Source organism: Epinephelus fuscoguttatus, linkage group LG16 (genome assembly GCF_011397635.1).
Source record: "Epinephelus fuscoguttatus linkage group LG16, E.fuscoguttatus.final_Chr_v1".
Lineage (NCBI taxonomy): Eukaryota > Metazoa > Chordata > Actinopteri > Perciformes > Serranidae > Epinephelus > Epinephelus fuscoguttatus.
Window position 1 is genome coordinate 39,610,013 of NC_064767.1, and position 16,194 is coordinate 39,626,206.

General features: G+C 40.4%; 1 protein-coding gene across 1 annotated transcript in view; it reads left to right on the forward strand.

Annotated features, from left to right (window-relative positions):
* atp6v1ba (ATPase, H+ transporting, lysosomal, V1 subunit B, member a) overlaps positions 1–16,194 on the forward strand; it is a 114,354-nt gene that overhangs the window by 49,816 nt on the left and 48,344 nt on the right. The window contains exons 2-3 of the mRNA XM_049601222.1: positions 9,587–9,642; positions 11,693–11,791. Coding sequence (XP_049457179.1) covers positions 9,587–9,642; positions 11,693–11,791 — 155 coding nt within the window. The remainder of the gene's footprint in view (positions 1–9,586; positions 9,643–11,692; positions 11,792–16,194) is intronic.

Genomic DNA, 16,194 nt, shown 5'->3' on the forward strand with positions numbered 1-16,194 from the left:
ATGGCTGATAAATTTGCTATAAAAAAGCAACCTTACAAACAAAACAAACAAAAAAAAACTGATGATGCACTGTATGCTGCACTTGACATTTCCTCATTTCTTCAAGTCAAGGTTCAAGTCAGGCCGTTGTCATGGTCTTGCAATCAAAGACATTCTCAATGACAGTGTCAGAAATTTGGGATGACCATCTCACTGTGTGACTGTTATGACTTACGTCTATCTGATGACCATTTAGCCTGTGGGGGCAACAGCCAACATTTCCAAGTAGGTATAACTGCAGCTACGTGACCTGCCCACTTGCTACATGACTCGCTCACCTTAACCTACATATAAGGTGACTTCCTCTTTCATGCGCTGGTCATTGTTTGCAGTCCGATTAGCAACTTGACACACAAGTTGAGAAACAAAACCTATAAATTGGGGTTGCAACAGTATGAGATTTTCATGGTAAGATAACCGTCTCAGTAAATATTGCAGTTTCATGGTATCATGGTATTACAGAATTTATATTATTTTAAGTCAGAATAATCCTGAAATGAATTAGAATGGAAGGGTTAGTGTTGATTGAAGAAATGTTTAAATACTACAATTGGAACTTGAAACCATGTTGTTAATGTGTAAAATGTCTTCCCTTACAAAATAACTTCAATAAAGGGGATATCCAATATTCAGTTGCATTTTTTTTTGTTTCATCTTAGATAAGCAAATGTACAGGGTATGATAATTTTCAACTTTTACATCACAGTATACCTTGAAACAAGTATATCATTGCAACCCTAATATGAATGCAGCAGCAGCAAAAAAAAAATGAATGATAATAATAATAAATTAACAGAGAAAAGCTACATCATTATCAGATAATAGATGATGGATTCTGAGATTGCATGTTGGCCAGGCATTCCTTCTTTTTTGGTCTCCACTTGTTTACTAGCAGGCAACCAAAGCCCACTCAAATATGATTAGTCAGTACTACTCAGACTACAAACAGAAACCAGAACACTTCTGATACCACCATTGTATCCCATGGGAGCAGTTTTTGTTTGACTGGTCTTTGTTGATGGAGTCGGTGATAGACTTGTGTGTTCTGTTGGTTGGTGAGTTTAACTGGAAGAAGAAATTTGTGAAATTTCCATCTTTACTTACTCATAACTGTTAGCTTTTATGTTTTGCACCTGACTGTTTTTCTAGTTTTGTTATATGTTAGGGATACACGGATTTATCGGCTTTACATTGGTATCCGCTGATATTTGCCTTGTCAAATGCCATTAGCCTACCATTAGGCCAGTAAGATGACTTTCACCAGTGGCAGTGGGTGATGTTTTTCTGTCGTGTCACATTAATTCTGCGCAAGCTAAAAAGCAAGGCTCGAGACTAACGGCAAAAAACCTAACTTAATGATAGGGCTGTACCCAAATATTCGGATATACGAATATTCGTTTCTATGGATAGGTATTCATTATGAAAATTTGGTATTCGACATTTGTTTTTTTATTTACATATATATATTTTTTATATTATTATTATTATTATTATTTATTTATTTATTTATTTTTTTACATATTTTTTGGTGCTAAATGTAGTCTTTTTGTTGTTGGTAAATGTAGGTTATCAATAAAAATCAAAACTTTTAAATTCCATTGTTAAAAATATGAAAATATAGTATTGCCTACCAACGGCAGGCTTGAGCGCATCCGTCTGAGGCTCTGGATCAATGCCAAGTTTTACCACTTTATCACTATTCCCTCTAACTTGTAGCTGTTTTTTCGTTATCTTTTGAATTTAATATGAATTATGGAAAGTGTCACCTGCTCAACGCATCAGTACCTTCGGATGCCATGACAGTAATAGCCAATAATGTCAAAATATCATTAACAGACCGATTTAACAGACGATCACTGCTGCCCTACCCACAGGTCCGTTTGCCAGGCCCCCGGGTTACGGGTTGACCCGCGCATCACTACTCAGCTCAGTCTATAAATGCTGTGCACAACAGTAAGGCTATAGACATTATATTCTATTCAGGCTGGCAGAACCAGCAGCGCATCGGCTCTACAGTGCACGGCACTGCTGATTAACCATTTTATTGCAGCACAGAGTGTCTGCCAGCAACCAATTACTTGCAGAGGCTTCCTACAACTTGTTTCAACGGTTCTGATGTAATCAGAAGAAAAAATTAAACAGGATGGCTCGCCAATGTGAAAATCAATAGAAAGCAAAGAATAATGTATTGAAGGAGACTGTTGTGCCATCACATTTTTTTGTGGTTTGAGAGCAAAGATCCGGTCACCGCTGTGCAAAACTCCACAATACAATTAGGTCTGAAAAAAACCTGGTGGAGTGCTTTGCAAGGAGTCTTTGAAAGGAGCCGAGCCTGGCGTAAAACCGGAGAGAGCAGGCAGCACGGCCACAGCACCATAAATTCTGCCGAAGGTCCGAATGTTAAAAAATGAGATTCGGGACAGCCCTACTTAATGAGCAAGTACAAGAAGAATACAATGACAGCTTGGCAAATGGGCTCTGTGATCTCGGGCCCTATTTAGATGGTCTAAAACGCAAAGCGCCAGGCGTGCGGCGCATGGGCGTGTCCCAGTCACTTGCTAGTTAGTCTGTGAATTAGTCATGGGCGGGTTTTGGGCGTATCATTCAATAAGCCAATCAGAGTGTCACCTCTCATTCCCTTTAAAAGAGGCGCTATTAGAGCACACGGCGGAGAGCTAGTTAGATGGCAGACCTACCAACTGGAAAGAGTGAGCGTTTTACAGCTGAGGAGACGATAAATGTATCTCTATATCGACTGTCCCGTCACATCTGATGTCACATCAAAGGGAATTGGCACCGTTTGGCACGAGTAATGGAAACCCAACCTGATTTTATTGAAGGCCCAAACATACTCGGGCGAAACGTAAGAGGAACGGACTCTGTGAGGAATGTCCGCAGTCATTCGGGCTTCCATAGTCGAGCGCACTTCCGCGTTGTAGTTTGCAGTAAAAATGTCCATGAAAAATCCCTGCGATGTGAAAAATACATGGCGAGCAGTCACTGGTGTGCGGAGCGGAGTCCGTGCGGTCGTAAAATCTGAGCTTTGTGTGCACAGGGCTTGTAGATGTCCACTTTGAGTCCGCGTGGACCTCCGGAGTCCGTTCCGCGTACGTTCTGCCCGAGTATGTTCGGGCCTTAACACAGCTGCAATCTAATAAGTTCACATCCCTCTCAGCCAGCCACAAACAGCCACAACATCAGATAGGGAGTATATATTCATATATACATACATATATATATTTTCACATCTTTGATTTTGTGATTTACATGCCAAAATGAACACAATTCAATTGGGAAAGACAAGTTCATTTTACAGGCTATGCATCATCAGCCCGTGGAGGTCTGCTCGCAGTTCCGTATATTCTGACACTGCGAGCTTGGACCTCCCGGATTATGATGATCATTATTACTGCGATTAGATCATTCTGATTAATGACTGACCATTAAGACGTGTTTCTGATAAATATTTTAATGTGCACAATAATAACCTTCCACATTGTAATCATATTTTTATTTGTTATCTTTTGCATATGTGTGACTGCTCCGTGTGTGTCTGAGCAGAGTGCACGCGCGTTGTGCACCCGCCTAGAGACGCATATTACCAACTTGTTTAACAGCGAAATACTGCACCGTTGACTTTAGACCAGGTTTTTGTTGGTCACTGGTGCATTTGCTTTTTCCGTCATCTGACTAGCAACGCGCCATGACTGCGCCTGACCACTCCTCATTTTTAGACCAACACAACCAGAGAAGCGCAAGTTCATTTGCTAGTTAGATGACGGGGGCGCAGGGTGTGAAAATGACAACTGTGCCTGCATCTAAATAGCAATGACACTTGCGACATGGATTATGCGCCCTCCGCCATCCGCTTTAGACCATCTAAATAGGGCCCCTCATCTTTGTGTGACGAGATGGTGAGTAGCAGCAGGAGTCCGGTTTCCCCAGGGACAAAAGAATACGTGTTTGGGATAAATAGAGATCTTCCTTGGGACGCCTTCAGGATGAAAGGATGCTTCATACCCATATCTTCACTTTGTAAAACAAGCTAGCTTGCTAGCATCCCACACAATTCTTACCAGAAATGTTCATTTTCCTGGCAATCTCCCTTCAGTCAGATGCCAACTCATTTAGGTTTCTGTAGTAAAATAAGGACATATTCTGTAGGTTATTCCTTATTTAAACCTTGTGAATCAGCCATTCGTCATCCATTGTGGCACTTCCAACGTGAGCAGCAGAATAAAAATAGAAATGGGGCATCCATCAAAAGTTAAGCTCAAAACAGCCTGCCACATCACGCCGCGTTGCGTCCCTTGAGGGCAGTTAGGACAGTCCAATAGAAAAAAAAAAAACACACAATCAGACTGATTTAGTTGCTGACTCTCACTCCCATCGCATCTAGTTAGGAACTTAGTATTGCAACTGCTGCACAGCAGTTTCCCTCAGGATAAATAAAGGTCTATCTCACCTCACCTCACCTCACCGCATCCTATCTTATCTTCTTTATCACACAGATTACAAATCACGTTGTTCACTTTTTTTTGGCTCTCCAAATAATTGAAAAATGGGTGACATGCAGATTTCTTTCTTGCTGCACCTCAACAGCAACTTACCAATAATAAAGCTGTCATACTGTTGCTTTGTTGCTCGTAGTGTGAACACAACATGGGCTAACTTAACATGAGTAAGTATGCAGTGTCTCTTTACCTCCGCCAAGGAGGTTATGTTTTCGCTGGCATTGGTCTGTTTGTCTGCGGATTTTGATGAAATTTTCAGGAAAGGTTGATAATGGGACAAGGAACAGATGATAAAATTTTGGTGGTGATCGGTTGAAGCAAAGTGAATAAAATAATAAAATGGCGGGAAATCCGAGCTGCTTTGCGCGGGGGTCTACGCTCTCCGAGTGCTCTAGTTTGAAAATGCTACAACAGTGAAGTGAAGGTGGGGTGAGGTAAAGCATAGAGAAAGCAAGAGCAAAGGAGACAGAGACTGAATATAGCCCAACATTTCTTTTTTTTTTTTTAAGATATTTTTTTGCCTTTATTGGACAGGACAGGTAAGCATGAAGGGGGGGAGAGAGAGAGGGGGGATGAAATGCAGCAAAGGGCCACAGGCTGGATTTGAACCCGGGCCGCTGCGGCAACAGCCTTGTACATAGGGAAGCTCTGCCACTAAGCCACCGACGCCCCTAGCCCAACATTTCTAACAGGTGTATCATAATTGAATATTTTACTGTTATTGTGGACATGTGAGGGCCATTATCATGGCCAATCTTGCCCAAGCCTGGTATTCACATTGATGGAATTTGACTGTGGTTATTTTGCTCTCAGTACACAGAAATAGACATGCAATGAGGACAGTGACAATAAATCTGAACAAAGGGAAACAAACATTTGACTTCTATGTGCAAATCAATCTGTCTGTTGTTTGATCAATCTATCACAATGAAATTGTAAACAGTAACACAGTAGTGCAATGGAGCCGTGTGTAAAAGGTGCTGGTACAAATATGGGATTATTAGTCTAGCAGGTTGCACATGAGACAGGTGGATGTGACAGTATGTACAGTGTATACAGGGATGCTTATATGTTGATAGTGATGATAGTAAGGTTTTAAAGAACAGTCAGTTTATAGGCCATGAAACATATTTACTGGTAAAGTGGATGGTCGGTGTTTAATGGTTATTCCACAGGGACTGATCCTAACTATAGACTGTATAAAATAAGGTACCAACTGTGATATCACTATAGACTGTAAAAATAATGAATGTAGCTACCATGACATTACCCGTTGGTTTATGCACTGCTATTTTGAAGCCTCATGTTTGCCTTTATGGCTGTCGCCATTTTGGTTTTTTGGAGCTGTGGAGGAGCGAGGGGTGGATCTGACTGTGAAGCCGAGGACACTATCAGCAGACAGCCTGTCACTCAAAATTAAAGTCCTAATAAAATGTAACCGGGTGAGCTATATAAAAAATCCCTCCCTGTACAATTGTCACGAATGCTGAATTTAGCTTAAGAAACCCAAACTGTTTTTTCAGCAGGCTGTGAACATGTTTATTTCTGCTGTAAAGTTGGATAATTTAACATGGGAGTCTATGAGGTTTAACACTATTTTGGAGCCAGCCTCAAGTGGCCGTTAAAGGAACATCAGTTTTTGGCACTTAAAGTTCCAGAGGTTACAGTTTGTTCTAGGGCTGTACCCATACATTTGGATATTTGAATATTCGTTTCTATGGGTAGGTATTCGTTAAATAAATAAATAAATAATTTGTTTAAAGTTTCAACAAGTTTCTTTTGGAGTGCGTGACACAAGTGTGTTTTGAAAATGGCCGCGGACTGTCACCTGCTCAATGCATCAGTACCTTCGGATGCCATGACAGGAATAGCCAATAATGTCAAAATATCATTTACAGACCGATTTAACGGACGATCACTGCTGCCCGACCCGCAGGTCCATTTGTGGGTCCCGCGGGTTACGGGTCAACCCGCGCATCACTACTCAGCTCAGTCTATAAAGGCTGTACACACAACAGTAAGGCTATAGACATTATATTCTATTCAGGCTGGCAGAACCAGCAGCGCATCGGCTCTACAGTGCACGGCACTGCTGATTAACCATTTTATTGCAGCACAGAGTGTCTGCCAGCAACCAATTACTTGCAGAGGCTTCCTACAACTTGTTTCAACAGTTCCGATGTAATCAGAAGAAAAAATTAAACAGGATGACTAGCCAATGTGAAAGTCAAAAGAAAGCATAGAATAATGTACTGAAGGATACTGTTGTGCCATCACATTTTTTTGTGGTTTGAGAGCAAAGATCCGGTCGCCGCTGTGCAGAACTCTGCAGTACAATTAGGTCCGAATATACCCTGGAGTCCGCCGCCGCCAAAGGTCCAAATGTTAAAAAATGGTATTCGGGACAGCCCTAGTTTGTTCCTGACTCTATATATCTGGTGCTAAGTTTTTATTAAATTGACGGCCTGTGGAATTGGCCAGCACTGATTGTTGGCCAATTCCAGCAAATCAACATACTTCATCACAGTGATGCAGACATGATGTTAAATCTATTGTTGCTGTGAAGCAGTCCTTTTCATTGATTCTGCAAGATTGCCCACAAAGGCCCAGTAAACCCATATCACTTATTGAAAACCTACCAAACCAGTATGATAAAATCCCTGGTGGTTGAGAAATTTATGTTGTCCCACTGAATATATATTTACATATTACACAATCCTATAAACAAAGATTTATGGCTGGAACTAAGAAAAAAATCCTGAAAAGTCAAATAGAAGGTGCAGTGAAAAGTTATTATCTGCTATTTTTAAGAGCATGACTAATATATTGGCATGGCATGGTGATTACAATTTGTTTGATAATTTAGGAACATGGTTGCCATTTGTTAGTTCTTCTGCCAGAACACTGACAAGTTTGTCTTTCAACTGTAAAATGTGCTGTATATCTTGAGCGATTCTGGATTTCAGAGGCAGATGCTGACATCGATATTTACGTACAGTTACAGACATATCTGTGATAAGCTGAATTTTTACTCGTATATTCTTATCCTATTCCGGTATCTAGTAAAATAATATTTGTCATTTCAGTACCATTATGTGTAAGATAGCACAATATTAGTACAATTTATTAAACCAGTTTCCATTCAATAACTTGCCTCTTGCTTCTCATTTGCAAATAGGGAAAGCAAAGGTTATCCATGAACAAACCTCCCCAGTGCAGACCAAGGTTTTGTAGTACAAACAGAGAAATGTGTGTGAGAATCTGGGCCCTGGAGCAGGAACTGAGATAAAGGAAGGCTGTTCAGAGTAAAACTTGTTTTATTTTGGAGAGGAAGATGTTGGGTTTTTTTTTGTATTTGTGGTGCCCTTGGTTTTTATCATTACACTTGAGCCATCTTTTCTCTTACTCTGTCAATAGTCTCTGCACCACCCTCCCACCACCACCTCCCACTCCACCCTCAACACACATACACTGCCTGTCTGCCTAATAGAGGGTGAAATGCAGGTGTGTGGGGGGAAATGGCTGCAATACTGTAGCGCATTGACAGGTTATTTTGTTGGCCTCTGCCTAATTAGTGGCATAGTGGATGCACCCTGCTAAGCTTTAGTGCTTTATGTCTGTACCAGTCTACTCTAATTTCCTCGCGCCTTTGATATTGGCCCCGAGATTGATGGTTCGCACATAAAGAGGAAAACCAGACCATGATAGAAAACCCTGTGGAAATAATGCCGGTCTGCAGATGTGCACTGGGACCGTGATGGGGACATCAATGAATTTCTTGCAAACTCAATGTAAATTGGCTTCCATGTCAGCAGAGTGAATGCTATTGCTTCATTCAGTGAAAGGAATATGTTAGGTCCAGACCCTGTTTTTCCTGTTTCTACTGAGGATCTTCTGATGCTTACCAGTCAGTTATTACTCCAATAATCCATTACAGCGGTCTTTTGTGTGGCAGTGAACCTTAAAGCAGCTCTGCTATACAAAAGAGAGACTGAACCTTTTGAAACACTGTATTTTGACTGTTGCTCTTAGAGCACACTTTCTTTATTGACATTTATGATTAGCTGATGAGACATTTTAGACATTTATAATTAGCTGATGAGACACATCACACTTGCCTTTTAGCTTATGTTCTACAGATTTTAGGGGCATGAAGCATTTGAAGATACTCCAAAAAATGACAGCACAGTAAGCAAAAATACCACTTCTATGCCAGAATCCGAAGGGTTAATATGTCATTCAAAGAGGGATAAAGAGTTTCCTGTTAATTGTTATGGATTGATTATCGCAGGTGCTATGTAAAGTATTTTCACATCAAATTTCTGACACATTAAGCATGTACAAAATATTTAAGTTGGCCTACATTATTTTCAGTGTTGACAGATATACTGCCAAATCTCTCAACCATGACCAAATCATCCAACAGTGTGAATTATGTGATGGAAACAAGAGAGCTTTAAGCACAAATGAGAACCAAATGATGTTTAATCTCATTGACGATTAAAGAAATGCAGCAGCTGAAGTTCAGGGAAATGGCAATGTACAGGGTTTTTCATGACATATTGGATGTGTAGTTTTTATTGAGTCCTACTATGTTCTTTCAGTACACTTTGCAGCAGTTATTATGGTTTAATGTTGGGGAAGGACACAGGCTATTTCCACTAACCTTCGTCAATGATGACCCTTCAATTAGTGTTCTATTATTGCAAGGCTCAGAACTAACCCCATGTCTGTGTAATTGTATTCACCATATGTGAACAAGTGAATTTCATGCATTTTTTCCTGACATTTGGCTGCCTTTGACATTTGGGCCTGGAAGTGCATGAAAGCTGTTTAAATCTCACCGTGAAAGGTCAGCTTGTGATTATTAACAGTGTTGGTTGTAAGGATGTCTACTTATTCTCATGTGGATTGGTGGCTTTCAGCCGCTCAAAGAAATGGGGATATTGTCAGTATTACCTGCAGTATTTTCTTGTCATGTGGCCTGTTGGAATAAAGAAATGAGTGAGCTATGTAATTCTCTTCTCTTTCAGCCTACTCTACTGTGTCGGGTGTAAATGGGCCCCTGGTGATCCTGGATAATGTGAAGGTGAGGCTGCTAGGAAGTTCTGTTTTAACCTAAAGGGGAACTTAACCTACTAAAATTTCTCACTTCTCCATTGTTGCCTTCTCCATCCTCTCTTTCCAACCTGTAAAATCTGACATGCCCACTGATGTCGTCACTGTTCGCACTTCAAGTCAAAGAAAACCTGCTACTTTTTGGTTCCAGCAGCGAACCAGCTTTTCTGGTTCTGAACCAATTTATTTCTAGTCGAAATGCTTTGAACTTTTCAAAATTAGGTGTGGGAAACAGAACAGAGCTGGTTCCATGTTGGTGGAAAAAGGGTATAAGAGCACCTAGGAAAATGTTCTAAGTATATGGGTACATTTTCTGTTTAAGAACTGAGAACACTACAATAAAATCAAACTCATTTTGGTATAAAAAAGAAAACAAACATTCTTCAGATCAAATCAGGCTCCCATTTATTATCTATGGAGCAGCTCCAGACTTAATGCCCTATGACATCACAAGTTTGAGACTTCCTTCTCTGGTTTCTGGCTTTGAGAGAGAGGAGCTCAAGTTTGTAAATAGTGATTAAACTTCCTAGACGATGGCAATAACATGTTGGATTTCTCAATTTACGTGGTGTTCCCATGAAGCAGTGCTACAGGAGAGGCAATGCTGTTGTACTGAATATCAGCACAGCTGTGATTTGGCTGAAGATAATCACAGCCCTGATGATAATTAGTACAACTGCATGACCTCAAGTGTGATAGTGCTTTTATACAGCAGTTCTACAAGCACCATTCATTTGTTAATGGTAGTAAGTGAAAACAGATTATGATTAGTTTGTTTATTTAATTTTTTTTTTTTGGCTAAATAAACACAAATAGTTCCACAACGAGCAACACACAAACATTCCTGCACTAGGGCTGTCAATGAATATTCTAAATTCAAATTTAAATTTGAATTTGAAAACAAAAAAATGGACCTTCGAATGTGGAAATTGATATTCAATTGTAGAGGATAAAAAAAAAAAAAAAAAAACACCACCGCAGCTGTCCTCTTTGTGAGTGGGCGTTGGCCTGGGCCGCTGCACTGAACGCACTGCGTGATGGGTCAGAGATGGGGGGTGAGCGAGAGGTCCGCGGTCGTTTATAACGTAATGTTATAGATAATTGTTTTATGTGTTTTAATGTGTAGGTATGTAAATGTTTTCAAAGACGTTTATGTTGAAATAAAAATACCTACAAGTAGTTATGTTTCCTTGTATTAATACATATACAAGTATGTTTCCTTGTATTAGTTTGCCCTCTTGTGGACATAATGCGAAAAAAAAACCAAATTGAATGGTTCGAACCTATGAGTTATTTTTAGAAGGAATATTCGAACGTCATTTTTAAGCAATTTTGACAGCCCTATCCTGCACACTGGCTTGCTGCTTTGTGTTGGTCTATGTGTTACTGCAGGCCAGCTGCTTTCTATTATGTACATTAATCTGTATGTTTCTGTTAATTGTGCAGCCATACGTGGATTGCGATGAGTTAACAGCTGATCAGAGAGTACTATGTTGCCACATCATCTGATGTCATATGAGCACACCTGGATGTTTCCAGTTTAGCATCCAGGCTCCTTTTCTTCCCTTTGTCCTTTTCTGAAAGCCTTTCAGTATTTGACTTAAGTGTTATTTGTGGAAATATGTTTGCAGTGCAACGTTAGTTATGACAATAGTTAAGGTAGGCTAATTAACGGTTAACGTAATGAACAGTTTTTACACCCGGTGCTGTTTTACTGTATATCAACACTCATGGAATGCCTATTGTCCAGTAATATCACGTGGTCAGAACACATGAATGTATTCTCATGTTGCTGCTACCAATACTAATCACTATTTATGTGAAAATTCATTTTGAGAATTTATTAATGAGTTTGGGATTTGCAACACAATCGCTCAACAAACTGTAAAAGAAGTGTTTTCAGAAGCCAATGTAATTCACCACTGCACATTATATTATTGTGATATATTTGCATATGTACTAATGATATGAATTCAGTTTTCAGGCAGCTGTAGTCAAACTGTTGAATGTCTTTGAACTAGTTCCCCAGGTACGCTGAGATCGTTCACCTGACCCTTCCAGATGGCACCAAGAGGAGTGGGCAGGTCCTGGAGGTGATTGGAAGCAAAGCAGTTGTCCAGGTGAGAAACAGAATGCAACATTACTATGCAACTGGTCCCCATAACACCCTTAAGTTTGTGAGTTCTGCTGCTATAAATACTTGTTAGTGCACCAAATTAATCCACAGCTGAAAGTAGTCCCTAACAAATTCATAATTTACTCCTTCCAGCTTTAAAGCTCAACAAGATTTTTGTCTTCAGTATGAACCAGTGGGATGTGGTGTTGATAAATGGTTATTTTGATTTTAAAAACCCTTATGCACCAGGTCAGGACTGAGAGCCCTAAGGACTAGGGGTGGGCGATATGGTCCTAAAATAATGTCACTTTATTCTAGGGTATTTTTGAGAGAATGATATTTTTGACAATATGACAAATAAAGAAAAGTAAAAAAAAAAAAAAATAGTATTAGTAAAAAATAAATTGTATTTTCACATGTCAGCCTAATAGTTTGCCTTCAAATATTCAGTAAAAACTAAAGAAAAATCTGTCATTTCTCTCTCTGTCTCTCTCTCTCTCTCTCTCTCTCTCTCTCTCTCTCTCTCTCTCTCTCTCTCTCTCTATGTATATATACACATATACATACAGTACAGGCCAAAAGTTTGGACACACCTTCTCATTCAATGCGTTTTCTTTATTTTCATGACTATTTACATTGTAGATTCTCACTGAAGGCATCAAAACTATGAATGAACACGTGGAGTTATGTACTTAACAAAAAAAGGTGAAATAACTGAAAACATGTTTTATATTCTAGTTTCTTCAAAATAGCCACCCTTTGCTCTGATTACTGCTTTGCACACTCTTGGCATTCTCTCCATGAGCTTCAAGAGGTAGTCACCTGAAATGGTTTTCCAACAGTCTTGAAGGAGTTCCCAGAGGTGTTTAGCTCTTGTTGGCCCCTTTGCCTTCACTCTGCGGTCCAGCTCACCCCAAACCATCTCGACTGGGTTCAGGTCCGGTGACTGTGGAGGCCAGGTCATCTGCCGCAGCACTTCATCACTCTCCTTCTTGGTCAAATAGCCCTTACACAGCCTGGAGGTGTGTTTGGGGTCATTGTCCTGTTGAAAAATAAATGATCGTCCAACTAAACGCAAACCGGATGGGATGGCATGTCGCTGCAGGATGCTGTGGTAGCCATGCTGGTTCAGTGTGCCTTCAGTTTTGAATAAATCCCCAACAGTGTCACCAGCAAAACACCCCCACACCATCACGCCTCCTCCTCCATGCTTCACAGTGGGAACCAGGCATGTGGAATCCATCCGTTCACCTTTTCTGCGTCTCACAAAGACACGGTGGTTGGAACCAAAGATCTCAAATTTGGACTCATCAGACCAAAGCACAGATTTCCACTGGTCTAATGTCCATTCCTTGTGTTTCTTGGCCCAAACAAATCTCTTCTGCTTGTTGCCTCTCCTTAGCAGTGGTTTCCTAGCAGCTATTTGACCATGAAGGCCTGATTCGCGCAGTCTCCTCTTAACAGTTGTTCTAGAGATGGGTCTGCTGCTAGAATTCTGTGTGGCATTCATCTGGTCTCTGATCTGAGCTGCTGTTAACTTGCGATTTCTGAGGCTGGTGACTCGGATGAACTTATCCTCAGAAGCAGAGGTGACTCTTGGTCTTCCTTTCCTGGGTCGGTCCTCATGTGTGCCAGTTTGGTTGTAGCGCTTGATGGTTTTTGCGACTCCACTTGGGGACACATTTAAAGTTTTTGCAATTTTCCGGACTGACTGACCTTCATTTCTTAAAGTAATGATGGCCACTCGTTTTTCTTTAGTTAGCTGATTGGTTCTTGCCATAATATGAATTTTAACAGTTGTCCAATAGGGCTGTCGGCTGTGTATTAACCTGACTTCTGCACAACACAACTGATGGTCCCAACCCCATTGATAAAGCAAGAAATTCCACTAATTAACCCTGATAAGGCACACCTGTGAAGTGGAAACCATTTCAGGTGACTACCTCTTGAAGCTCATGGAGAGAATGCCAAGAGTGTGCAAAGCAGTAATCAGAGCAAAGGGTGGCTATTTTGAATAAACTAGAATATAAAACATGTTTTCAGTTATTTCACCTTTTTTTGTTAAGTACATAACTCCACATGTGTTCATTCATAGTTTTGATGCCTTCAGTGAGAATCTACAATGTAAATAGTCATGAAAATAAAGAAAACGCATTGAATGAGAAAGTGTGTCATACATATATATATGTATGTATATATATCTATATATGTATCTATCTATATCTATCTATCTATCTATCTATCTATCTATCTATATATATATATATATATATATATATATATATATATACATACAGTACAGGCCAAAAGTTTGGACACACCTCATTCAATGTGTTTTCTTTATTTTCATGACTATTTACATTGTAGATTCTCACTGAAGGCATCAAAACTATGAATGAACACATGTGGAGTTATGTACTTAACAAAAAAAGGTGAAATAACTGAAAACATGTTTTATATTCTAGTTTCTTCAAAATAGCCACCCTTTGCTCTGATTACTGCTTTGCACACTCTTGGCATTCTCTCCATGAGCTTCAAGAGGTAGTCACCTGAAATGGTTTTCCAACAGTCTTGAAGGAGTTCCCAGAGGTGTTTAGCACTTGTTGGCCCCTTTGCCTTCACTCTGCAGTCCAGCTCACCCCAAACCATCTGGATTGGGTTCAGGTCCGGTGACTGTGGAGGCCAGGTCATCTGCCGCAGCACTTCATCACTCTCCTTCTTGGTCAAATAGCCCTTACACAGCCTGGAGGTGTGTTTGGGGTCATTGTCCTGTTGAAAAATAAATGATCGTCCAACTAAACGCAAACTGGATGGGATGGCATGTCGCTGCAGGATGCTGTGGTAGCCATGCTGGTTCAGTGTGCCTTCAATTTTGAATAAATCCCCAACAGTGTCACCAGCAAAACACCCCCACACCATCACACCTCCTCCTCCATGCTTCACAGTGGGAACCAGGCATGTGGAATCCATCCGTTCACCTTTTCTGCGTCTCAAAGACACGGCGGTTGGAACCAAAGATCTCAAATTTGGACTCATCAGACCAAAGCACAGATTTCCACTGGTCTAATGTCCATTCCTTGTGTTTCTTGGCCCAAACAAATCTCTTCTGCTTGTTGCCTCTCCTTAGCAGTGGTTTCCTAGCAGCTATTTGACCATGAAGGCCTGATTCGCTGAGTCTGCTCTTAACAGTTGTTCTAGAGATGGGTCTGCTGCTAGAACTCTGTGTGGCATTCATCTGGTCTCTGATCTGAGCTGCTGTTAACTTGCGATTTCTGAGGCTGGTGACTCGGATGAACTTATCCTCAGAAGCAGAGGTGACTCTTGGTTGGACCCTTTCCTGGGTCGGTCCTCATGTGCACCAGTTTCGTTGTAGCGCTTGATGGTTTTTGCGACTCCACTTGGGGACACATTTAAAGTTTTTGCAATTTTCGGACTGACTGACCTTCATTTCTTAAAGTAATGATGGCCACTCGTTTTCTTTAGTTAGCTGATTGGTTCTTGCCATAATATGAATTTTAACAGTTGTCCAATAGGGCTGTCGGCTGTGTATTAACCTGACTTCTGCACAACACAACTGATGGTCCCAACCCCATTGATAAAGCAAGAAATTCCACTAATTAACCCTGATAAGGCACACCTGTGAAGTGGAAACCATTTCAGGTGACTACCTCTTGAAGCTCATGGAGAGAATGCCAAGAGTGTGCAAAGCAGTAATCAGAGCAAAGGGTGGCTATTTTGAAGAAACTAGAATATAAAACATGTTTTCAGTTATTTCACCTTTTTTTGTTAAGTACATAACTCCACATGTGTTCATTCATAGTTTTGATGCCTTCAGTGAGAATCTACAATGTAAATAGTCATGAAAATAAAGAAAACGCATTGAATGAGAAGGTGTGTCCAAACTTTTGGCCTGTACTGTATATATATATATATATATATATATATATATATATATAAAAAACTATTGCCCATTCACATATAAGTAGTTTTTTGTCAAGCCGTGGGTGTCCCATAGGCTTACATTACAGCAGGTTTAATCACTTGATAACACTGACTCCCAACCTCCCTGCCAGAGGAGCTAAATGAGTTCCCTCTGAGTGGTGGCGCTTAAAGAATCTAAAAAAGTCTGGCGCTGTTCATAAAACATTCAGGATACCCAGGCCTAACAATGGCATTGTTTGTCCATCCATCTGTCTGTTGACCATCACTTTGGTTCAGACTGAAATATCTCACCAACTATATTTTGGATTGCCATAAAATGTACGACAGATATTCAGAGTCTATAGATGATCATTTTAATTACTTTTCCTCTAGCTTCACTAACATACAAATCTTAGATGTCTCATTAATGGGGATAGCCGTGGCCAGAGCTATTATATCTTTGGGTCCCTCCCATTCTTGTGAACA